Below are 24,583 nucleotides of genomic sequence, written 5' to 3' on the forward strand. Positions count from 1 at the left end.
TAATTTTTCTGCGCAGTTGTGGGAGCACATATGCGGGTTTGTTAAGGGATTCATATCCAGCGTCACATCTGTATCCACATTTGAAAAAAAGTAGTGGGAGAAAACAACGTTAAAGCGAATAGCCTTTTTTGTACTTTTTTAAACCCCTTTTTGTGGTGGTCGGACTTGCTGCGCCGACAATGAGCACAACTGAATTCCGAGCACGTTTGTCGCTGAACACCAAATAATATAGAGAGGGCGAGCACGTCTTTGAAAAAATATAATCAAGGGAGGCAGTACGGTGCCTTCCTCTCGACTCCAGCATATGGAAGTAGTGGAGATGGGACAGTGAGAAGTGGTGTGAATGGTAGGCTGGGTTTTATATGTATTTCTGCAGCCCAGACTCCGGATATGAAGCAAAATCAAATTTTGCCCCCTTCTCTGTCCAGCCCCTTGACGAAGACGAAGTCTACCAAGGGTGCAAACTATTATAGCTCAAAGACGTTTTTTTTCCGCAATTGTGCACACACAAAAGGAAGACCCATAAAGACAACACGTGTTGTCTTTATGTGTCTTCCTTTTGTGTGTGTTCAATTGCGGCAAAAAACATGTCTTTTAGCAAGCACCAACTAGGCCAACAAGCAGTTCTGTTGCAACTTGTTATAGCTCTTTGAGATGGCCATGTTTTCGCGCAATAGGTGTGTTAGATGATGGTTCTATTAAAATGAGTGCCGTGCAGTGGTCGGGAAACACAGTCGTCCTCATTTCCCACCACACCCTCCCCATGCGGCGGATGTGGGGGAGGGCTGGAGAGGTGGCAGAGAAGTATGGCAGGCATACCTTTAAGCCGACACTTGCGGCACTGCGACACACATAAAACGAACTAGCTCATCTATAACATTACGCAAAGAATTTCGGCATTACGCAAAGAAACATCAAAAGCTACCTAAATATATACAGTGCAACAAGTGCACACCTCCAACGAAGAGCTTTCTAGTAGGTTTCGGTTATACCATTTCATTGACAATCATCGGCTATAGTTCCTGAACAATTTGTTATAAGCAAGTGAGGGCTAGGCTATTACTTAGAGAAAAGACGTCTACTGTAGTTGACGGATACCATGCTTTATGACTCCAACTATGTTTTACTTCGCCGCATTTTATTACCTGATAAAGACGCCATTAGCATTATTGTGGAATGAGGGTGATGAATGAGAAATGAAATACATTAGCAATACATATGTTCAAGGTATAGTGTGAATGGGAACCACTTTCCGAAATCTGGACGAGTTGTGATTGACGTTGCGTGTTGCCGAATGTAGATCGAGACTTTTTCTGTTCGCGACAAACAGAATACGGAGCACAGAAAGTAGAGTGCGCGAAGGTTGCCGAGTACCCTGTTTTGAAATGCCGGAACACGGCACTGTGGTATGTGTCATGGAGAGACAGTCAATGCTGTTAGCTAGAAGAAGAAAGACACCAAACGTTGAGACTGTGTTCACACGATTTGTGAAAAAGGAGTGCCAAACGAAGAATGGGCTTTTACTTTTAAAATGCTGACGTGATGAGCATATAAGAACAAAATCTACCTCTTATAGCATGGTTCAGACGTTCCTCAAATGTGTTAATGAGATATGTTTGGACCAGGTCCCAAATAGCGCAAGCTCATTTCACTTTTGGAGTCACGAATGATCTATACGTGAGCAATGCTATGCGCAGTAGGCAACGAGATATATGAATGACCGCCACGCCGGGTGTTTCAAAATAAACAGCAGCTTTAATATTTGCTTATGTAATGGCAGACAGCAAAAAAACAATTTTGCCGTAGATAAACGGCTTCCATTTTCCAAATTGGCACGCTGATGACGTTAGTATTAAGTCAAGCCTATCAGGCAATGTACGTTGATCATCTTGAAGGGGCAGCGCAATATGACAAAGACAGAAGGCAGGAACACACAGGACGGTGTCCTGTGTGTTCCTGCCTTCTTTCTTCGTCATATTGTGCTGCCTCTTAGAATATTCAACCAGTACCAACTCGCCCAAATGTCGATCGTTCGACGTTTGTTGATATCGCGAGATATTGTCACAGTCGGCAATGTGGGAAGAAGAGGACGATGATGGTGGCCTTAGAGACGACAAAAAAGAGTTTAGCATTATCGCTGGCCACCGAGACATTCATATTAATGAAAAAGCCGATTCCTTAGCAATAGCTTCTTTAGCAGGTCCTGTGACATTTGTGCTGCCGGCAACTGCGCACATTACTGCAGCCAGATATCGGCAATTTTCTTTGAGCGAGGACAAAAAAGCTCTGTCATTGGCAAAATCTTCAGATTTTTTACACTTAAATTATTCTTGGAACCGGCAATGGTGTCCTAACCGGAAATTTGAAGTTTCATATATTAGGCTGCGTTGCCGTATTCCAACACTTAATTTTTACTTGCACAGATGTGGTCTGGCGGTATTCCCTCTATGCTACCTGTGCAATGAACCAGAAACTATAGATCATTCTTTATTATCATGCCGGCGGTTTTCTAATCATCGAAAAGTATGTCTAGAAATTCCACTTCAAAATTTAGGATTACCTTTAAGCAGCACTGTTATACTCTCCCTTGCAGCAACAGTTTTGGAATATAGCCACAGGAACGTTTGCCTGGCGATTTATAATTTCCTATGTGGCACAAAAAGAATGCCTTGTTGATAGTTTTTAGTTTCAAGAACTGATTTATTTCTACTGCAGTTTAGAAAATTCAAAAGTAAAAGCACAAATTCACAGTTCAAATCTTACTATGATTATTCATAATTTGCCTTACTCAAGTTAAATATATCCTTTAACATTCCTATCAACGCAAGGCTTAATATAGTATTGATCAATACTTCATCTCATGTATTCATAGTTTATTTCACATCTCGGATTATTTGTTTTCCTTTCTTTTTGCGTGTTATTTATTCATTAGCCAACTTCTTTTATTTTATTTATTGAGTCTATTACCACCCGATTCGTGGCCTATCCCCCTCAGTGGGTTTGTGCCATTGCCTGAGGCTTCATCATCATCATCATCATCATCATTATCGCTGCTCTACGCTTGTTGGCTCCGCCATTAAAAGCCATCTGTAAATAGACGCACGCTTCTTCTTTCCCGCAACATCAATGGTGGACGTGCGGGGTAATCGGTAATCACTTGCGCAAGACGGAGCTCCGCAGCGGACTTAACCTGGCCGCCATGTCATCCGAAGGAGAGATTTCAACCACGGTCCCGTCGTCGCCACCGACGGTCATCCTGGCCCAGCCCCGCGACCCTGGAATGTCTTTTGGGATCGACAACGTTGACGTCGATGACTGGTTGCAGAATTACGAACGGGTCAGCGCACATAACAGGTAGGATAACACGCTTATGCTGGCCAATATAATATTCTACCTCAAGAAAACCGCACGGGTCTGGTACGAAACACACGAAGAAGAGATTACGAGTTGGAACTAGTGCAAACAGAAGCTTCGAGATTTGTTCGGCAAGCCCGTTGGCCACCAACGTGCTGCGAAGAATGACCTTGGGACCCGTGTACAGACGTCCACTCAATCTTACGTGGCGTATATCCAGGACGGCCTCGCTCTTTGCCGCAATGTGGATAACAATATGGCAGAGGCAGACAAGGTCAGCCACGTTTTAAAAGGCATCGCGGACGACGCGTTTAACCTGATTCTTCCCAAGAACGTAACAACGGTCAATGAGATCATTAACGAATGTCGCTGCTTGGAAGACACGAAGAGTCGCCGCATAGTTCAACAGTTTACGCGTCTACCTAATACCGCAGCTTCATCGACGTGCGAAGGCGTTTGTCCACCGCGTGAGCCCACCTCCTGCGACAACGTCGTACGTATCGTTTGGCGAGAAATCGAAGCAGCGTCTCCTGCCATGCCAGTGACGTAGTGGTTTGACGATTCCCGGCCCCATGTGTCTCTCATTCAGTCAGTCATTCGCCAAGAACTTGCCTATGTGGGTCGTCCGTCGATCTGCTCCGCGAGCCGCCCTGACTTTGCTTCGTCTGCTGCCTCTGCCTCTGTTCACCGGAGCCAATACGGTCCATCTCCGAGCTATCGCAACCAAGACGAATGGCGCACACATGACGATAGACCCATCTGCTTTTACTAGTGGATGTGTGGGCCACATCTCTCGACACTGTCAAAGTTCCTGGCCAGCCCACTCTCGACCAAGCTTTCCCGCTTACCGCCCCTCCCCACTGAATTCTCGAGCGCCATCTCTCTCCACCGAGGTTGAAGACGCACCTGACAACGCTCGAGCCACCGCGACCATCCGCTTGCCATCACTACATAGTCGCCGCTCCCGTTCGCTCCAGCTGCGTGGCTCCTCATCCCCAGCTTACCGTCGCCGCTCTCCGACGGGAAACTAACTGGGGCACCTCCAGGAGGTGACGCTGCTTCAGAACCCCGGCCTGAAATTCCTCTGCTGACCCTGCCTACTAAACGGGACCTTCTGGACGAGGACGTGAATGGTTTGCCCGTTACAGCAGTCATCGACACCGGAGCCCAAATTTCCATAATGAGTGCTGAGCTTTGAACGCGCTTGAAGAAAGTACTTACTCCTGCTCCGACTCGACTGCTCCAGGTCGCCGTCGGTGGAACTCCGGCTGTGCTTGGAATGTGTACTGCTCGTGTCAGTGTCGCCGGTCGCCACACGTCCGTTTTGTTTAGTGTGCTCGAACGTTGCCCTCACAATGTGATCCTCGGACTCGACTTTTTGGACGCCCATTCTGCTCTGATTGACTGTTCCCCCGGCGTCGTACAACTTGACCTACCCCTACCTGTTCCCGTTTACCTTCCTGCTCAAGCTCCAACTCAGCTTTGTTCCGCGGATTTGATACGCCGGCCATCTCTTGCAGCAACCTACATCCCTGTCTTAGCCTGCCCACCTGTACCTGACGGAGACTATGTCCTTACTCCCGCGACTTCAGTCCTGCTTTCTCACAATGTCTCCTTCCCGCACACCATCGTTTCTGTTGCGGACAATCAGACATGTCTTCCAATCCTAAATTTCGGACAATGTCCACAAGTACTTCCTCGAGGCATGTCTCTTGCCACGTTGTCACCGACGCACGAGTGCCACATTTCCGCTCTATATGTTGCGCCGTCTTCGACCAATGCTCATTCTGCGCCTTCTGCATTAGCCCCGACCAACGACATTAAAAAGATGATTGCACCGGACCTCTCAACCCAACAAGCCGCAGAGGTCCGTGGCCTCTTTGAGTCCTACTCCGACATTTTCGACCTGAACGATCGCCCTTTGTGTCAAACTACGGTCGTCAAGCATCGTATAAATACAGGTGATGCAGCACCTGTTCACCGACGCCCATACCGGGTGTCGCCCTCTGAGCGACAAGTTATCCAGAGCGAGGTTGACAAATGCTTGCCAATGGGATTATTGAACACTCTTCTAGCCTGTTGGCGTCTCCTATTGTTCTCGTCAAAAAGAAGGATAACAGCTGGCGATTCTGCGTTGACTATCGTCATCTAAACACGATCACCAAGAAAGATGTATATCGACTTCCCCGCTCTGGATTGTCTCCATGGTGCCACTTATGTTTAATCTATACACCTTCGCTCTGGATATTGGCAAATTGCCGTGGACGAAATAGACCGTGAAAAGACCGCATTCGTCACACCAGACGGCCTATATCAGTTCCGGGTAATTCCTTTTGGCTTGTGCAATGCCTCGGTGACCTTTAAACGGATAATGGACATGCTCTTGCGTGGTTGAAATGGTCCGTCTGTTTGTGCTACTTGGGTGACATCATCTTATTCTCTTCAACTTTTGTGACTCATCTTGAAAGACTTTCATCTGTTCTTTCTATTTTTCGCACCGCTGGCTTGCAGCTCAACTCGTCCAAGTGCCACTTCGGTCAACGCCAAATAATCATGCTCGGACACCTCGTCGATTCGTCAGGCATTCGCCCTGACCCCGCTAAAGTTCATGCTGTGCAGAATTTCCCCGTACCAACTTGTGCCAAAGATGTTCGCAGCTTTATTGGCCTTTGCTCTTACTTCCGCAGGTTTGTGGAAAATTTCGCCCATGTGGCCCTTCCTCTGACTGACCTCCTCAAGAAAGACGTTCCTTTCTTTTGGGGCTCTGAACAAGCGTCTGCTTTCTCGCAGCTCATCACGCTGCTCGCCACACCTCCTGTTCTCGCCCATTTTGTCGCGTCCGCTCCGACAGAAATCCGCACTGACACCAGTGGCTACGGCATGGGTGCAGTTTTAGCTCAACGCCAATGTGGGCACAACCACGTCATCGCTTATGCCAGCCGCCTCCTCTCTCCCGAAGAGCGCAATTACTTGATTACTGAGCGCGAGTATCTCGCCCTTATTTGGGTGGTGGGCAAGTTCCGACCCTACATATACGGCCGACCATATACAGTTACAACCGACCACCACACCCTTTGTTGGCTTTCCTCCCTCAGGGATCCAACCGGACGCCTCGGTCGTTGGGCCCTAAGGCTGCAGGAATACACAAGTCGGGCCGTCTACATCAGGATGCCGACCACCTGTCTCCTCATACCGTCGATGTACCGGACGGTTTAGTGGATGTCGCACCAATCGGCGTTCTTTCGCTCTTTGCCTTGCAAGACATTGGCACTGAACAACGACGCGATGAGTCGTTACGCCCCATTATTGAACGCTTGCTCTCTGATCCGTCTGACCCATCTCTTCACATGTTCGTACTACAAAATGGCATCCTGTATCACCGCAACATGCACCCCGACACGCCCGAGCTCCTAACCGTCATTCCGTCTCATCTACGACAGATTGTACTGCAGCAACTGCACGACGTCCCCACAGCTGGACGACTTAGCGTCACGCGGACCTGTGACCGAATTTGGCGACGATTTTTCTGGCCCCGTCTCAACCGCTCCGTCCGGCGCTATGTTGCCGCGTGTGAGTCGTGTCAACGCCGGAAAAGACCAGCTGTACCTCCTGCCGAACTGCTGCAGCCTTTGGATATACCGGCTGACCCTTTTTTTCGCGTTGGCGTAGATCTTCTCGGACCATTCCCTATATCAAATGACAGAAATAGGTGAATTGCTGTCGCTACGGACTATACAACTCGCTGTGCCATTACTAGAGCCCTACCGACCAGCTTCGCCACAGACGTCGCTGATTTTTTGCTTCACGACGTTGTCTTGCACTACGGTGCACCTCGTCAACATCTCACCGATCGCGGCAGATACTTTCTTACCGAATTAATAGACGACCAACTTCGATCATGTACTACTAAACACAAACCTACTACCGCTTACCATCCTCAAACTAACGGTCTTACCGAACGCCTGAACCGCACATTAACTTATATGTTAGCAGTGCATGTTTCCTCCGATCATCGCGATTGGGACATTGCTCTACCATTTGTCCCGTTCACCTACAATTCCTCGCGCCGCGACACAGCTGGCTATTCACCCTTCTATCTTCTCTTCGGCCGTGAGCCGACTTTGCCTTTCGAGACTCTCCTTTCGACCACACTCGACTCGCCGACAGAGTACACTCGGGATGTCATAGCCACAGTGACCGAAGCACGCCAGATTGCCCGCATTCGTCTTTCTGCTTCACAGACACGTCAGAAGTGCCATTACGACCAGCGCCATCCCGACGTGCACTAGGAACCAGCTGCTTCTGTGTTAGTTTGGTATCCAACTCGGCGTGTTGGTCTTTCGGAGAAATTACTCTCGCGATACTATGGCCCTTACCGCATCCTTCACCAGGTGACCCTTGTCACATATGAAGTGTCTCCGCTGGATGCCACGGTGCCTTCACCTCTCTCTGACATCATTTACGGCAGCCGTCTCAAGCCTTACCTTTCTCAGACCGATGAGCCGAACCAATAAGGTGCTTTTTCCGACGAGGCTGATGTCACAGTCGGTAATGTGGGAAGAAGAGGACGATGATGGTGGCCTTGGAGACGACGAAGAAGAGTTTTTAGCATTATCGCGGCTCTACGCTTGTTGGCTGAGCCATTAAAATCCATATGTAAATAGACGCACGCTTCTTCCCGTAACGATATCAACAACATCGGCGGAACCAATCTCACTGTGGCTATCGACTGTAATGCGTTTGGGATTGTACCAATGCAGTGACACCAAAAGAAATGATGGGGTTTCACGTGCCAAAACCACGAACTGATTATCAGCCACGCCGCAGTGAGAGGATCCGGAAAACCTTCGGCCACCTGTGGTTCTTGTTGGGAAACCCTCCGCAGAAGCCGCTTCTGCAGCAATATTTAAGAACTCTCACACGGTTAAGCCCCAAATCATCGCTATTCAGGAAGCTGCAACTAGTACTCCTATCAAACTCGCAGGTTATCTGGTAGTATCCTCACATTCAGGAGGTAGGGGAGTTGCTACCCTTGTCACCAAAGGTACAATTGCCTCTCTCGCGACCTCGGCGCATTTGGTGATGGCATCGAGTACGTCATGACTGAAATCCTCATTAACCCACCCAGAAAGGGCCTCAGAAGAAACAGCCTCTTTATCCTCAACGTATACTGCAGCCCCAGCTACCGCAGGGCGAGGGCGAACTCTCTCCTCAAGAGGGCCATCAGCCTGGCCGGTGGGCACCCCCTTGTCGTTGTGGGGGATTTCAACTCCCCACATGGGGTGTGTGGGTACACCCATGACACGCCCAAGGGACGCGACCTGTGGCAGACTGCGATTGAACTAGACTTGACCCTTATCACCGATAAGGATTTCCCCACTAGGAGAGGCAACTCCACATGCCGGGACACTACCCCAGACCTCTCTTTTGTCAAGAACGTAGGGGAGGTCAAGTGGGTCAACACGGCTCTAAACCTCGGAAGTGACCACAACGTCATCGAAGTTTCCCTCCCGATCGCCCGCTATAAGACGAGGAAATTCAAGTTGATCGAGTGGGACGTTTTCCGCAAGATCAGAGCCGAGCGCGAACCGATGGCCGAGACAGATTTTGAAGGTTGGTGCAAAGGGATCAGGGATGACGCCACGGCGGCAACCAAGGAGGTCGTCACTGAGCTCGACGTTGACCAGATGTATAGCAGGTTGGCACACCTGCTGGAAGCCAAGCAAGCCCTCCTCACGAGATGGAAGGGGCAGAAGCATAACAGGAGGCTCCGCAAGAAGGCTTCGGAGGTTAACAGGGAGATCGAACATCACTGCAAGAATCTGTGTAAGCAACAATGGGATGAGCTTTGCGAATACGTCGAGGGTGAGCTCAGATTATTCAAGAGCTGGGGTCTGCTGAAACGCTTTCTCGATGAAGGCAGCACCAGATCCAGCCAAAGACGATCCCTCGCGCGAGCCATCCACCTCGCTACGGACTCTACCCCGGACGAGTTGATTGTCGACAGGCTCATAGACAAGTACCTGCCAGTCGCGGATAGCTCTGCCCCTACCCAGTTCCCGGACTACGCGGGGTGTGCGGTGCCGGAGTTGGACCAGGACTTTACCGCGGCCGAGATCCGAGATGTCCTCTTCTCACTCAACGTCAAATCTGCCCCTGGCCCAGATGGCGTCACTAACAGGATGCTGAGGAATCTCGATGATGAGTCGATTGACTTCCTCACTAAAAAGATTAATGAAGTCTGGCGTAGTGGACAGGCCCCCGCACAGTGGAAGGCGGCCTGCACGGTACTCATCCCGAAACTCGGTAAAGCACCAGGAATAGAGAATCTAAGACCGATTTCCCTGGCGTTCTGTGTCGGTAAGGTTGCAGAGCATGCCCTGCTCAACCAGCTCAAGGTGCACATCGAGGCCAATGACATGTATACCCAAAATATGATTGGTTTCAGAGCCGGCCTCTCGACACAGGACGCCATGAAGCTGATAAAGCATCAGATCATCGACCGGAGCACGGCAGATACCTGAGCCATCCTTGGATTAGACCTGCAGAAGGCGTTCGACAATATCTCACACGAGTTCATTCTCCAGTCTATTGCCGGCCTCGGGCTCGGGAAGAGGACCTACGACTTCGTCCGACCCTTCCTTATCCAGAGAACTGCCAAGCTCAAAATCGAAGGATACCTTTCGCAAGAGATCACCCTATCACCCTCTGTTCACGCGGCACGCCTCAGGGCTCAGTCATCTCGCCAACATTATTTAACATCGCAATGATCGGGCTTTCTAAGGAGCTCACGAAGATTCAAGGAATCAACCATACCATCTACGCAGATGACATCACCATCTGGTGCGTCGGCGGGAGTGACGGCCAAGTTGAAGCCGCCATGCAAAGCGCCATCGATGCGACCGAGCGCTTCCTCCGCCCCACTGGGCTCAGATGTTCTCCATCGAAGTCTGAGCTACTTCTCTACAAGAAAAGACGAAAAGACCCAGAGCCGGCGGCCTTCGTGATTGGAAACTGGCGTCCGAAAGCGAAATATGGCTTTTCACTGGTGACGGGTCTCCGGGTGGCCAGAGTGGGCTCGCTCCGAATATTGGGGATGTATATCGAGTCTAACAGTGCCAATGGAACCGCACTCAGAAAGATCACCGCCGAGAGGGAGAATGTTCTCGGCCTCATTCGGAGGATCGCCAACAGGCACTGGGGAATCAAGGAAGACAATCTCATCCGCATTATACATGCTTTTGTTCTCTGCCACCTTTCATGCTCGGCGGCCATGCATAATTGGCATGTTGCAGAGAGGAACAAGCTCAATTCACTCATCAGAAAGGTCTTTAAGCTTGCCCTCGGCTTACCTGCAAGCACCCACACCGAAAACCTATTGAAGCTCGGAGTCCACAACACGCTAGAAGAAATTATCGAGGCACAAGAGCACTCACAGCTGCTCAGACTATCCGGCACCCCGATGGGCCGGAAGTTACTCGACGAGATGGTCCTCAATCCTGTCGATCAGTGCCCCGACGCCGTGCGGATTCCCAGTGACATCAGGTCTCACCTGCACATGTCGCCCCTTCCCCGCAATACACACCCCGCAAACAACGTCGGCAGACGTCGGGACAGGGGTACAGCTCTACTCAAGCATGTCCACAATAACCACATTGAGGCAAGCTTCGTGGATGCCGCGGCATATGTCCAACAACAGGCATTCGCCGTCTCCATCGTAGATTCCAATTCAAGGCTCACTTGCTGCGCTACGGTACGCACTTCGAGGCCCGTGGTAGCCGAGCAGATTGCAATCGCGCTGGCTCTGCTCGATGGTCGCAGAGAGGCAATATATAGTGATTCCAAGGCAACCATTAATGCCTACCAAACCGGTCCCCTTTCCACACCCCGCCTTATACAGAGCGCAGGCGGTTACCCTTCGACTTCTACAAGCCCGTGCGTACCCTAACCTCGTGGTTCTTCATTCCATATACCCTGAAAGATATCCTGCCCGGCCTGTGGACCAAGGGCAACGTTGGACCATGTGTTGTGGGAGTGTAAGGCCATCGGCTCCTCCTTCAGCGAGGATAGGTGGGCTGCGTTCTTGGGCAGCCCCGAACTCAACGACCAAACCCTGGCCGTCCAGAATGCCCGCGATCGGGCCGTCAAGCTCGGCTTGGCGGTCCCTACGTAACACTAGCCGGGTGTCGCGGGGACTCCCCTGCGTCTTCTCTGGACCGAAATAAAGTTACTTCACTCACTCACTCACCTGTGGTTCTTTAATGTACACCTAAATCGAAGTACAAGGGTGTTTTTCGCATTTCGCCGCCACTGAAATATGGCCACCGTGCCCGGGGTTTGATCCCGCGACCTCGTGCTTAGGAGCCCAACACCATAACCACTAAGCAACCACGGCGGGTATACAGCACCACAACGTATTGCAATCGTCGTAACGCCTTGCGTGTGAAGCGTTTCCTGAAGCGGGATTCCTGCGACCGCTGAGAAATGCCATCATGTGGCATCCCGGTGTATCTCTTGCGCCTCTTTCTGATTACGCTGAGCCATCTGGTGGCGCTGCAAAGAAGTCAGTTCGTGGCCTTCGAGACGCGAAGCGCGGTGCAGCGGTGCTTGCAAACGCTGAAAATTGTTCCCTCCCATGCCGCCCACCTTGCGGCACATACTGAGCGATCCAAGTTAGCGAGACGTTCTTTGAAGAGCAACAAAAATCGAGTGCATTCATAGCGGAGCTCGCTAAATAGTTGGCGTGAAATACGTTCGTTGAAAAGTGGAAAAAGCGGTTTTGCGGAGAAGCCTGCTAAAGCGTCGTCGGTTTGCTGTCCTTGAGAAATCCTTGTGACGTGGGCTTGGCTCCGCCGCGCATCGAAGAATTATAAGGATTGTTATGTGTCATTAAGCAGCGACCCATTCCCCGTGGCAAATATCTAGTTACCCAATTGCCATGAAAGACGTTCGTTGAAGAGCCGCACCAACTTGCAGGCACATACCCAGTGACTCAAGCTGGCATCTAAGAGGTTCATTTAGGACCAGAACAGACCTAGTGGCACATACCCAGTGCTGCAAGTCAGCGTCAAAGAGTTTGTTTGAACAGCGGTACCTGCACAGTCCCGCATCTACAGGCAACCATGTCGACCTGAACCAGATTCGCTGAACAGCGCCACGTATGTAGACACTGCCACATGTTCACTGATCCAAGATGGTCCGATGGTTGCTTTCGAACCCTGTTACCTCAATACAGCCGCCCGATGCAGCAACCATATGACCAAGAAGGACCCAGTGGCCCAAATTCTCGGGAGAACCGTTACATATAACCGTATATAGACACAGATACAAACATAGATACGCAGATGGATAACCCCCTAAAAGTGCCGTTAAGTGCCCTGAGACTGCTGGAGCAGTAACATTCCATTGTTCTTAGTTACTACCGCACTGCATTCATGGATGCAGTACCAGGAAAATAGCCAAGGATGGAATTATGTCGCTGCAGCCACAGAATTCTGTCCTTTGCAATTTCACAGTTATATCTGTTATGGACCAACTCCCCTAGTTTCTCTGATGTTTCGCATCAGGCCGGTGACAACCGCCCGAACACCAAAGTAATTTGCGAGAAGTTTATCAATAAATACCTATTATCACCATGAATTCGAGAAAAAATTGAACGGCCAGATTATTTTTTGATAAATTGTGTACTGTTCTATAGAGCGCCCGACTCTTCTAAAATAATTTCTGTCGAACACTGTTGAGCCCTTCAAAAATGCAAGTTCTATGCTTCAAACTTTTTCGATCTTGAGCCAAATGCCATCCGGGGGGTACGCAAAGATGAAAGTAGATTCAAGCTTCAAATCTCTCTCCTGCAATAAAAAACAACGGTTGTATTACTGCAAGAATTTTAGTTGTGGCTGCAGTATGCACAAAGTAACTAATCATAGACAATGTTGCTTCTACAGTCATGCCAAAACTACTGCGATTTCTGGCATATTGAACTTAATACAAAAGTTTCCAAGAAACAGGAGATGAAGACATCAACAGGCGGTCGGCCAAGAAAGCTTAACAAATTAAACATTTTGGCTATGTATTACCAAATACCAGGGCATGAATTAGACGACAACGCCAGCGTGAGGGGACTCCAGAATACTTTGGACCAGCTGGGATTCTGTTGCCAACACCTAGATCTAAGTATGCGAGCGTTCTTGTACTTCGCTCCCATTGAAATGTGGCTGCCACGGCGGCGATCGAACCCACGACCTCCAGCTCAGCGGCAAAGTATCATACCCGCTGGATTACCCGGCGGATAGTGGTCGATGAAGCAATGCCTTTGTAGACAACGCTTCTTTGGCAGCGTCCAGACGAAGACAAGTTCTTTAGCTGAAACGTTGGCTCCCGACACATACCTTCCTCTATCACCTGATACACTTAAGTATGATAGTAACACAATGCAGGCCGTAAACTTTACGACAATGTTGTCAGATGTACTGCATATAAACTTTGATTCATGAACTGGCTTTCTTACAATGTAGGTTGGTGAAGTTCGCACTAACAAGAAGCATACTCCAAGAATTAAACGCTTATGACGAGGTAAATACTGCCCATGCTTTGTGTCTTGGGTTTTATACCCACGAGCTCAAGTTATACAGGTGCGTTAACAAAACAAAACACATATTCTAGACATTGGTGGAAAAAATTAAATTATGGGTTTTCACGCGCCAACACCACGATCTGATTACGAGGCACGCCGTAGTGCCGGCCTCAGAAAATTTGAACCACATGGGCTTCTTTAACGTGCGCCTAAATCTAAGTACACGGGTGTTCTCGCATTTCGCCCCAATCGAAATGCGGCCGCCGTGTCCGGGATTTTATCCCGCGACCTCGTGCTTAGCAGCCCAACACCATAGCCACTAAGCAACCATGGCGGGCTAGACATGTGTGCAATATTTATACCTATCAAGTGTCACTTATGAGGGTATTTAATTCAATCCTTGTTCTAGGAAACAAAAGGAAGTTGCGGTTCCTATGGGAAATTGCATCTAATAGAGAAATTGGATCGGATTACATCTATGGGTTACATTTAAGAACAAGCTGCCTCATGATGGGAATCTTTACAATTTTCAGTAACAAGAACTACTTTTTCAGGCCTACGCGTATATGGCGGGGTTCGTCTGGCCTATGTTTCCTATGTTGGGTTTCATGCTCCCAAGTTGAAGTTAATATAGATATATAGATAGAACTATACAGGTGAATTATATATCCATGCAATGGAGGCAGTATTCATACCAAACAATTCTCTGCTCTGAGTGAATACACCTCAATTCTTCCCTTTGAAACAAAGCAAGCGGTATTTTCCATGACAAATTGTGTCGAATAGTTGCTCAGGAAGCGCCCACCTTAATGTGACGCTCGTCCAGAACGAGCCTGTATTTTGCCATCAGCTTGGCCATGGTTAGTTTCATCTCGAGCTGAGCGAAGCGCATTCCGACGCAGTTCCGAGGGCCTTGACCAAAAGGCTGGTACACGGTTGGATCTATCTGACATTTGTTCTCAGGACTGAACCTGCAAAGAATCGGAGGCAAGGCGCTCAAATGAAATGCGAAAGCTGCACCATCATGGTGACATTCACACAGGCGCCACGTTAGTTATTTACTTAGCCATCATATATTTGTTCTCACGACATCCTTCCAAGCAGCAGTGACTAATTGAACACTGTGAAGCAGGCAAAGCTCAAAATGCGTCATTGAACTTGCCAGCCATTCAGTTTCATTCCGAAAGCTTTAAGTGCATCCCGCTTTCTTGAATTTCTGCTGTTGGATTTCGTGAGTTGCATGAAGCGGCGTCGACAATCTAATCCAAAGCATTAGCGGTCAAATAATTTCTAATCATTAGGTAGTTAATGGTATAGGTGAACTGAGTACTCAATGGTTATTGTTCGAACTAAAAAGGTCGGAGTGTAAAGCTCGCGGTACAGATGGAGCTTAGTATTAGTTGTGTGCCCTTGATTCCCGTCGGGAAGCACGCGAAGTAATGAAAGTTCTTCGCATTAAATAACTGTGAGCACTGCAGTGATGCTATGTAAGCCGCCCCGAGTAAGTGAAACGCTTTTCAAGAGCACTCAAACTTTGAGAGATACACCAGGACCCGTATTCACAAAGATGTTCTTGCGCTGCAAGTGTTTGTAAGACAAGATATGAGCCAATTCTGGCACCGGGCATATCATTAGAGAGTTCGACCTGCTATTGGGAAACAGCTCTTACGAGGAACTTAAGCTCAGGAGAGCTCAGCTTTCAAATCGAAGGGAAAACGTTAAGAAAATTGGTACGAGAGATTGTCTTGTTGCCATTAAAGCGTTATTAGATTACCCTGCCACAAATAGAAAAAATAATGTATGCCTGTCCCACTAAGCCAATTAGAGTGTCACCTTAGGAAAATTAGCATTTTAAAAATTATACGGTTAGATAACTATATTAATAACTATCATCTGGACGCCATGTATTTGAGGATAGGGGAAGCTGCTTGCGATGTTATGCCTTCTTCTACAGAAACCGCATCACATCAAAACTGAGTTCCTTTTTCTATTTTGCTGTTGCAGTTATTTAGAAACGTGTAGTCATATCTCTATATATGCAATTTCAAAATTCGAGATGTCCATATTCTTGTTCGTCATAAATTTTCAGCCAAGAAACAACCTTCTAAATAGTTTTTGCCTTTGTAGTTTCGAAACCATTATTTTCCTAAAAGTGAGAATTGGGCAAAAAGTATAACTTGAAAAAAATTGATTCAAAGATCTCAAAACATGCCAAAATGCATGCAACTGCAAGGTAACAAAGCTAATTTTCTTCTCTTCTACACGCAGCTTCTGCCAATCTTGGCAGAAGCTTCTTTATATGCTTAGAAATCGAAAGCAAATAAACTTAGAAAATGCGTACTTCTGTCGATAGTCATGATTTCAGCCCTGCGTTCCCCCTAAACAAGAAAAATTTTGCTGTGAATCCAGCTCAATTGACCCCATCTATAGGGGCGCATTCTGAATGCATATCAGTGTTAAGTTTAAGTTTGCTAGCCGCTTTCAGAAATATAAGCATTCGCAGTGTCACAAGAAAGTGATTAATTGCAACAGCAGATTATTAAACAACTATACGAAGTAAAGCCAGTACTTTTATCAGCCGCGAAATTTGCAGTGCGCAACCGCTTACTAACTAAATTAACAAGCGTGGCGTCACACATGCACCGGCAAACAAGAACAGGGGAGGCATTCTGTAAGAGCCCACCTAGTGGACATTTTCATTTCGTCTGCTCTGGAAGTTCTGATTGGTTGGGCTGGGCTACGCATCCGCGGCAGCGAGGCGGTGTAGCAGTCGGCAGACGAAGTGCAGCAGACGAAATGTCCGCTAGGTGGACTCTTACAGACTACCCCGCCAGAGCTCACTCGATGAACGTAGACGGTCGCTGTCAGAACGCTGGCGTGGTGAAAATCAGCAGCAGCAGCGAGTGAACGCTTCGTGCTGCCTCTAGCTTCGACGCGTCTTTCAACGCACGCAAAGCCAGAAGCCGTTCCGGCTTGCACGGTTTTATACGGGCTGCCGACTACCAAAATAAATAAATAGAGAAACGACCCACGCAGCTGCGTTCAGTCGCGCAATTAACCTTCAGCGACGTCTGGGCTAGAATTCAGAACACACTCTTACCTGCCTGCCTCTCCCCCTCCTACCATTCGCGCACAAAACTGGGCAATGCGAATGCCGGCACGCCTCAACGCGACAATTCACTGCTCACCCTCTCACGCTTGTTTTTGCGCACCTTAAGCATACGACACCGCGGGGAGCGATAGGATCTTATCGCACTTGGATATTATACAAGAGAGCACGGTGACCCGGACGGCGTGTATTCGCCTGCCGTGTCCCTATAACTTCTTTCGCAGTATTATATCAAACATTATGGTTGCCTGCCATCTGCTCTTACGAAGTGCTCTAGTGCAAGAAGGCTTTGCGAATATGGACCCGGGTCATTGGTATGGTACGAAAAAAAAAAATAATAACCTTTCGGGATCGAAATTTTCAGGCGTCTTCCAGAAGGCTGGGTCATGACTCATGTGATGGTTGGGAATAATGACGCTGGTTCCAGCAGGTATAGTGATGCCATTGTGGACGTAGCCCTTAGCGCACCTTCTTGTCGTGAAGCTGCCGCGCAGGGGAAGAAAACATGTGCGATGCGTTCAACTTCATGAAATGGAAAGTGTCAACAAGTTTAATCACGCGCATATACTATCACAAACGATCACATAACATATGATCAACCATTTGATATATCAAGAGTGTTCAATGATGCCTTTTCTCCGGACAAACCAGTGATCAGCAGCCGTTCTTTTTCACTGAATCATATGGTGCATTAATTCTTTTCTTTACCTTACAACTCCCCATGAGGTTCCTGATGTCATTCGCACGCTGAAAGTATAACCAGTGCCTGTCTCGATAATATTCATCCTTGTAACATAAAACTAGTTGCTCATTTCATATGTGATGTTACATGTTTTATTATCAATTTAATATTCAGGACTGGCACTTTTCCATCTGAGCTGAAACGAGCAAAGGTAATTACCGTTTTTAAGAGAGGTGATTGTTCTTTACTGACAAATTCTTGCCGAATATGTACATTGCAATTTCTTAGTGAAGTGATTAAAAAGTTGATTGTTACACGATTAAGCAATTATCTGACTAAATTTATTATTCTGTCAAATTCTCAGTATGGTTTTCCTCCTGGCTATTCGACTGACCTTGCTCTCATCTCCCTAACGGATCGCTTAAAAGAACCTGTTGATAAAGAATATTTCGCCGGTTCAGTTTTTATTGCTTTTACAAAAGCTTTTGACGCTAATAACCATCACATTTCGTTTTTAAAACTGGAAGCTATAGTTATTACTAGGCCAGCAATAATATTGCTACGAACCCATCTGCAGAGTAGACATAAGATGGTTAAAATTTCGAATGTTTTTTCCGAAGCTAAGATTACTAACCTGGGAGTACCGCAGGGTTCTATTCTGGAACCTTTATTATCTTTAAATTACATTAACGATTTGCTTGATTGCCTAACATCCTCACACTGTGTACTGTGCGCCGACGACAGAACCATTATTAACTACGATAAAAATATTTCGTCCTTGGTTACTAAACTCAATACTGACTTAGCTAAGGTTACAAACTGGTGTATCAATAATAATCTTGTTCTTCATATCTCCAAAACCAAGTTTAGTGTGTTGAATTTCGCCATAAATCTTCTTGTTCAGTTCCATTGCTGAATCTTAGTTCCCATTTAATCCCTTCTAGCACTCATTGCTCATTCTTGGGAGTAGAACCGGACTGTAACCTCAAGTTTCATTATCATGTCTTTAATATTAAAAAGAAAATTGCCTACAGCATTCGGTTACTGATCAGAGGCCGCAAATTCTCTAACTGTGCTACACTTGTCTCGCTCTATTACGCTTTTATACATTCACACATTAACTACCCATTAGTATGTTGGGGAAATACATATGATACTCACCTCAGTTCACTTCAAACTTCACAAAACCAAGCAATTAGAATAGTCACCTCTAGCCCTTATAATACTCGCGCTCTTCCATTGTTACACTCTAATAACATTCTCTCCGTGAACGAAACTGTGTTGCATAATTTGGATATATTTGTTTTCAAGTTTTTGAATAAATAAGTGGCTGCATGTATAATTCCTAAAACATGCCTGATAAACGCTAATGTCACTAGACCTGCTTTTCACCATAATCTCATTTTACCTCAGGTACGCAGCAACTATGGCAAACATTCGGCTCATTTTTCAGCTTTTTCATTTTGAAATTCCATAACACTTTCCTTCAAGACATCACGGTCAACATGCATATTTAAAAAAAATCTGAAGAATTTTCTTCTAACATTTATCATTAACTTTATTTATTTTCACCCTGATTACTTAAAATATTCCGCTGTTCCAGAACCTTTGTTCTTTTGATGGTCATGTATTTCTTGAAGTTCTTGTTGTTTCTATTGTTGCACGTTTGGGTGAAATTTTCTGTATTGTTTATTTTTTCTGTTCATTACTGTCAATTTCGTTTAGTTCATTTAGTTTTACTGCATTTTCTCCTTGCGATTGTAGAATTTCCTGCGTTAGATTTATTGCAACTTCCAAATGCACAAGTATATCTTGTTTTGTGTGCTCCATTACTTACTTTCTGCCATGTTTCCCTGTATATGATTTTAATGTGTTGCTCCTCGTTGCTTTAGAAAAAGTACATCTATAAATAACAGGAGGTCTCGATACAGTCATCGACTATGGGACCTCCTTCTGTATATTATTGTTCTATATAACCTGTAATCTAATATGAACAAATAAATTTCGATTTCAATTCGTACCACAATGCGCTGTGAGATGAGCTTTTTGAGGATGTTCCAAAAAGACTTCTTGGGCAAGTTGGTGCTTAGATTTCCGAGGTAAACTTTGTGGCGCAAAATACATTTCTTGAAAAGGGACAGAGAAAGGAAGACAGTGAAGCGCCAAAGTACCAACTGTTTAATGACGGCCTGAACAAACATATAGAAGGAAATACAACTTCCGCTCATGCGCAGGGAGCCAAGGTGTGACAGAACAACATGGTCATGATAACCTACTATGGATGAAGCACATTTCTGCGGAATATAATACGATAGATGTATCGCTGCCACAATCAGTTGTATTTCTTCTATACGTTTGTTCAGGCCGTCATTAAACAGTTGGTAGTTTGGCGCCTCACTGTCTTCCTTTCTTCTGTCCCTTTTCAAGAAATGTATTTTGCGCCACAAAGTATACCTAAGAAATTCTTGAGTATGGTTTGTTACTTCGTGGAATATGAAGCAACAAGTTGTCAAGTGCAGGATACTCTCGTTTTCGGAAAATCTTCGCAGTTTTGCGAAGATATAAAACAATTAGGAACGCCAAAAGATTTATCTTAAATATACGCGAAATTTATTTATAGAACGGGATTACAATCCAAAAGCAGGACTCACCCTACGACAGGCGAAAAAATGCGAAGTGATTCCGATATGACTTGGTCCATGTATTTGATGCTGAAAACGTTGTCGTAGGTAAACGCTCCCTGAAACACCAGGTAGATTTGTGGTGTTGCATACACATTATGAACAAAGAGGGCTGCCTAGAATTTTCAAAAAGTCATACATCTCTCTTCAGGACGGAAAGGACTTCTTCTCTAAGGCGGTCTTGTATATCTTGGTGTTTTGCAAGGAGATAGGCTGCAAAAGCCAGGGCTGTGCCCGTCGTCTCGAACCTGTGAGATAGTGCATAAATGCTGCAATGATGCTAATTACCAAGAGAGACACATCGAGAGCGAACTTTAAACCTAACGTATCTTATTATCGCCGCTCATGGTCCAGGCAATGTTTAAAAAAAACACGATGAATGAGAGACGCTGTTAAAAACTTTAAAAGGCGTCGGTATCTTATAAGCCTTCAGTGTGGACCAGTTGAAGTGCTTGACGTAAACCGTACTCTACGTAATGCCACAAAATAGCTCTGTGCTGTTGAGAAACTGTATATTTTAATGTCGTTTCTCAACTACTACAACATATATAGTATGTTGTAATAGTTCCTGAGAAAACAATGGGGACACTGAAACGTTTATTTTTGACACATGGAAAAATAATTGTAACATTCAAAAATTTACTGAACTTTTTGCCCAGCTCTCATATAGTGCATGTACTCGAGTTCAAGCATTCTCCGCAGTCCATTAATGGCTAATATTTATCATATATATTTTACACAATAAGCAGCGGCCGATTGCGGTGCTCAGAATCAGCACTGTGTGTAAAGTGCCAGAGGGTAACAGATGGTACTCTTCGAGCATGACGTCAAACACGCTGGCACAACTGCTGAGCATGTTACAATATCCAAACAGTGTTACAGAAATGTTGCACTGAACTAAGCACACAACAGTGAAGCTAAACTGGAAAGTATATTCGGGCTCCATTTTCAATGTTCGAAAAGGAATACGTTAAGCCAGAACTTCACAAGGAGGCATGAGCTCTAGCTCATTCTTACCCCGCTAAGAAGAAAGTGAAGCCATTCGCCATAATTTCCGTATTGGTCAAAACGTGTTTCTTCCCGTTGTCGTTTACTTTGACAGACTTGTCCTCTGAAAGATGTAGGAGAGACGAGGTGCCTTGGCCTTCCCTCAAGATAAAATGGGATATGTTACGCGAAGCCGGCGGCTACCAGGTTTACCTTGGTATTGGCTATCAGCATCGCCAGATGCCGTGAGCGAATGTACGTTGACGGGGGCTCCAACCTCAACTTCCGCATTGAGCATCAGCTGCAGAAGATCGCTTCTATCTTTCTGAAATGATTAAGGTAGGGTGATTCATGTAGACACCTTTAATAGAATTGACAGCTGCAGATGAGGTGGGATCTGCATCGTGCGCTAAACACCGTTTATCTTTTGTAACCTCCACCGTGATTACGTGATGGCCCACATATTGCTCGCGTCATCGCTGGTTGCCGCTAAATCACGCAAGAAGGACTGAACCGCGCAGCTTGCGCTTACGAGCCGAATTCGGTTTTATTAGTTACTGGATATATGAGCTGCCACGTTGGTTATGATGTCGAAACAAACCCGGTTGGAGAACGCCGCACCATACTTCACTGTGTACGTCTATCATTAGCGCCGTCGCCAACGCTAACCCCCTAAGCCTGCGCGCCGCTGACGCCTGGCAGCGACACCACGACTTCAGAGAAGTCCGCAAAAGCTAAAAAGCAAGTGTAATGCGATTGTCTTCAGCGCCATTTTACTGACAGGGCAATAGCTCAATTCCTTAGCTAAATGTTGCATATACTTAGTAGACAAGATATCTCATAGTGTGTTGCTTATTGAGGTGCGAGAGTAGACAGTCATGCATTAGTATTTCCAAAAATGGGTCAGCCACTAAATACATGTCATGGCCTACCTCACGGTTTCCACGACGGAACTTTATGATAGGAGCAATTTCGTGAAAAGACTTGTCCGTGGCAGTCTGGGTATGGCTGGAGCTGTACGATATGATTGCTCTCCACAACCAGGTAAGCTCCGGAAAGCACGCTGGAAGAAGGGCTGACGTTAAAATAGGAATGCAATAACTTTGCCATCTTTGTACGGTCACTTAGAAACCGGTAATTGGCCTTGCTTCGAAGGCTACTAAGCAAGATATGTCGCGAGATCGTGTCCGTGATAACAAGTAGATCAACTTCCTATGCACTCAAAGATCTCCAAATATATAGATTCGTTTGAATGTGCTTGAAAATGCACTGAACTAAGTTTTTAACTGCGTGTGCCTGGATTTTACGCTAGAACGGCGCGAAGGAATTTTGGTACGAGAGTGGATGTATTGTATTTAACCCCGTGAGGGTCAAATTTTTCGTGACAACCTGCCTCTGGGTTATATTTTATTGCAGAATCCAATAGTAGGAGAATATAAAAAACTCATGAGTTCAGCAAGAACTTATTCCAAGCAATATTTTGTTTTAAGAATGCTTGACACGCATGAACAGTATATATACACACAAATACGCTATGTAACAAGAGACCAAGAAGTAAAAGTCGGTTTCGCCCGAAAGGCAAAGCATCGATTGCGTCAGCCTATTAGTAGACAGCTATACGAAGTAAGCATAATAGCTTTATCGGCCGTATAAACCCGTAAACATTTGCTTACTAACAAATGTATAAGCATGGTGTCACGCACGCACAGGCAAACATAAACACACCTCACTCCATGAGCGCGGACACACACTGTTAAAACACTGGGGGGAGGAAGAGCGTCAGCAGCAGCCAGCAAATTGACTTTCGTGCTGCCTTTCGCTCCAACGCGAACTAAAATAAAAAAAACAAAACAAAGAAAAAGAAGATTTGCACTTAAATGAACTTATATGTGTCGACTTAATGTGCTTACCTAGTGGCAGCCAATGACACGCTAGCGGTGCCAGATTCATGCACCAGACGCGCCACCGAAGCTAGCGAGGGCGGTTACACTTATGAACGTTCGCCTGTTCGGTGACCCGTCTGTAGTTCTTTTCTTTTACGTAGCCTGGTTTCTTGGGCTTTGTGTCTATTATTGCATTCTTTATACACTTTGACACGGCAACACAGTGCTATTTGACTATGGGAAGGTGACAAATTTCGTTTGAGAGTCTGTGCCACATTCCAAGCAGTTTAGGCTTACAGTACGGACTGAGCATTGTGGCGCAGTTAGTGAAGAACAGCTCGGCTGTTCTGGCACAGTCGGTTTGGCGTCTACTGAATCGTTCTATGGGCTCATTATTGTAACCTATTTCGGCAATTTTCGAGCATGCTCGCCGCACCTGGCGCTGTGACACAGCGTAAGACAGCTCGGTCATTGCGGCGCGGTTTGTTTCGCGTGCACTCAGTCTTATTGGGACAAATATGTTGCGCTTTCGCTGACCGCCCCCCCCCCCCCTCCGTCCCTCCCACTTTAGTTTAACTTATTTCTGTACCTTTTGAGGTGCATTTAGAGCATGTTCACCGCGCCCTGCGTTGTAACGCAGTTAACGAGAAGCAGCTAGGTCGTTGTGACAGATTTAGTTACACGATGACTGAGTCTTACGGGGACAAGCATGTGACGCTTTTTGTGCCTCCCTCACCTCGTCCAAACAACATGTACTTTCTCTCTGAATTCACGCTTGTCGAAAACGCGAGAGCAGTCATGCAGAGTTATTACACGGGGGCGTATTGCTTGCGCGGCCAGAACGTGCAGAAGATAACACCTAGGAGCTGAAAAACCAGGAACTAGTAACTGGGAAATTCCATCTTCTGAACGATTGAAGAGAGGCTTTGTACCACCGCATTTGCCTTGAGTGCGAGTAGAAGGCACTCTGCGAGTGTCTAGCATGGTCTGGATGAGAGCCTGTGTTGTTGTTGCCACAGCTGTACGTGGAGTACCACCGTGTCTGCTGGGACCAAGTTGTGTCGAAAACGTGCGGCAGCACGATCATTTGTGCTATTTAAGTGCAGGAAATAAGGCCCAGGGACTTGGGAATTTTTGGGAATTAGATATTTTCTTCATATATTGTGTATAGTATCGTTTGAAATGACTCAGGTATTTTCTACGCCATGTTTGCGAAAGCGAATTGATTTTGTTTATAATTTCGCTCATTCCCCACTTTCGCACGTTTCGCCTCTACACGCAGTTTTCCTACAAGGTCTAAATACCAAGATGACA

General features: G+C 46.5%; 1 protein-coding gene across 1 annotated transcript in view; it reads right to left on the minus strand.

Annotated features, from left to right (window-relative positions):
• Positions 1 to 12,602: 12,602 nt before the first annotated feature.
• Positions 12,603 to 24,583, minus strand: part of LOC142589673 (cytochrome P450 3A5-like) — a 33,912-nt gene continuing 21,931 nt past the window's right edge. The window contains exons 7-14 of the mRNA XM_075701208.1: positions 22,319 to 22,449; positions 21,600 to 21,711; positions 21,417 to 21,510; positions 20,539 to 20,647; positions 20,370 to 20,458; positions 17,379 to 17,519; positions 14,733 to 14,898; positions 12,603 to 13,202 (exon numbers count right to left, since the gene is read on the minus strand). Of these exons, the coding sequence (XP_075557323.1) occupies positions 13,122 to 13,202; positions 14,733 to 14,898; positions 17,379 to 17,519; positions 20,370 to 20,458; positions 20,539 to 20,647; positions 21,417 to 21,510; positions 21,600 to 21,711; positions 22,319 to 22,449 (923 nt within the window). The 3' untranslated portion in view covers positions 12,603 to 13,121. The remainder of the gene's footprint in view (positions 13,203 to 14,732; positions 14,899 to 17,378; positions 17,520 to 20,369; positions 20,459 to 20,538; positions 20,648 to 21,416; positions 21,511 to 21,599; positions 21,712 to 22,318; positions 22,450 to 24,583) is intronic.

The sequence above is a fragment of the Dermacentor variabilis genome, chromosome 8 (genome assembly GCF_050947875.1).
Source record: "Dermacentor variabilis isolate Ectoservices chromosome 8, ASM5094787v1, whole genome shotgun sequence".
Lineage (NCBI taxonomy): Eukaryota > Metazoa > Arthropoda > Arachnida > Ixodida > Ixodidae > Dermacentor > Dermacentor variabilis.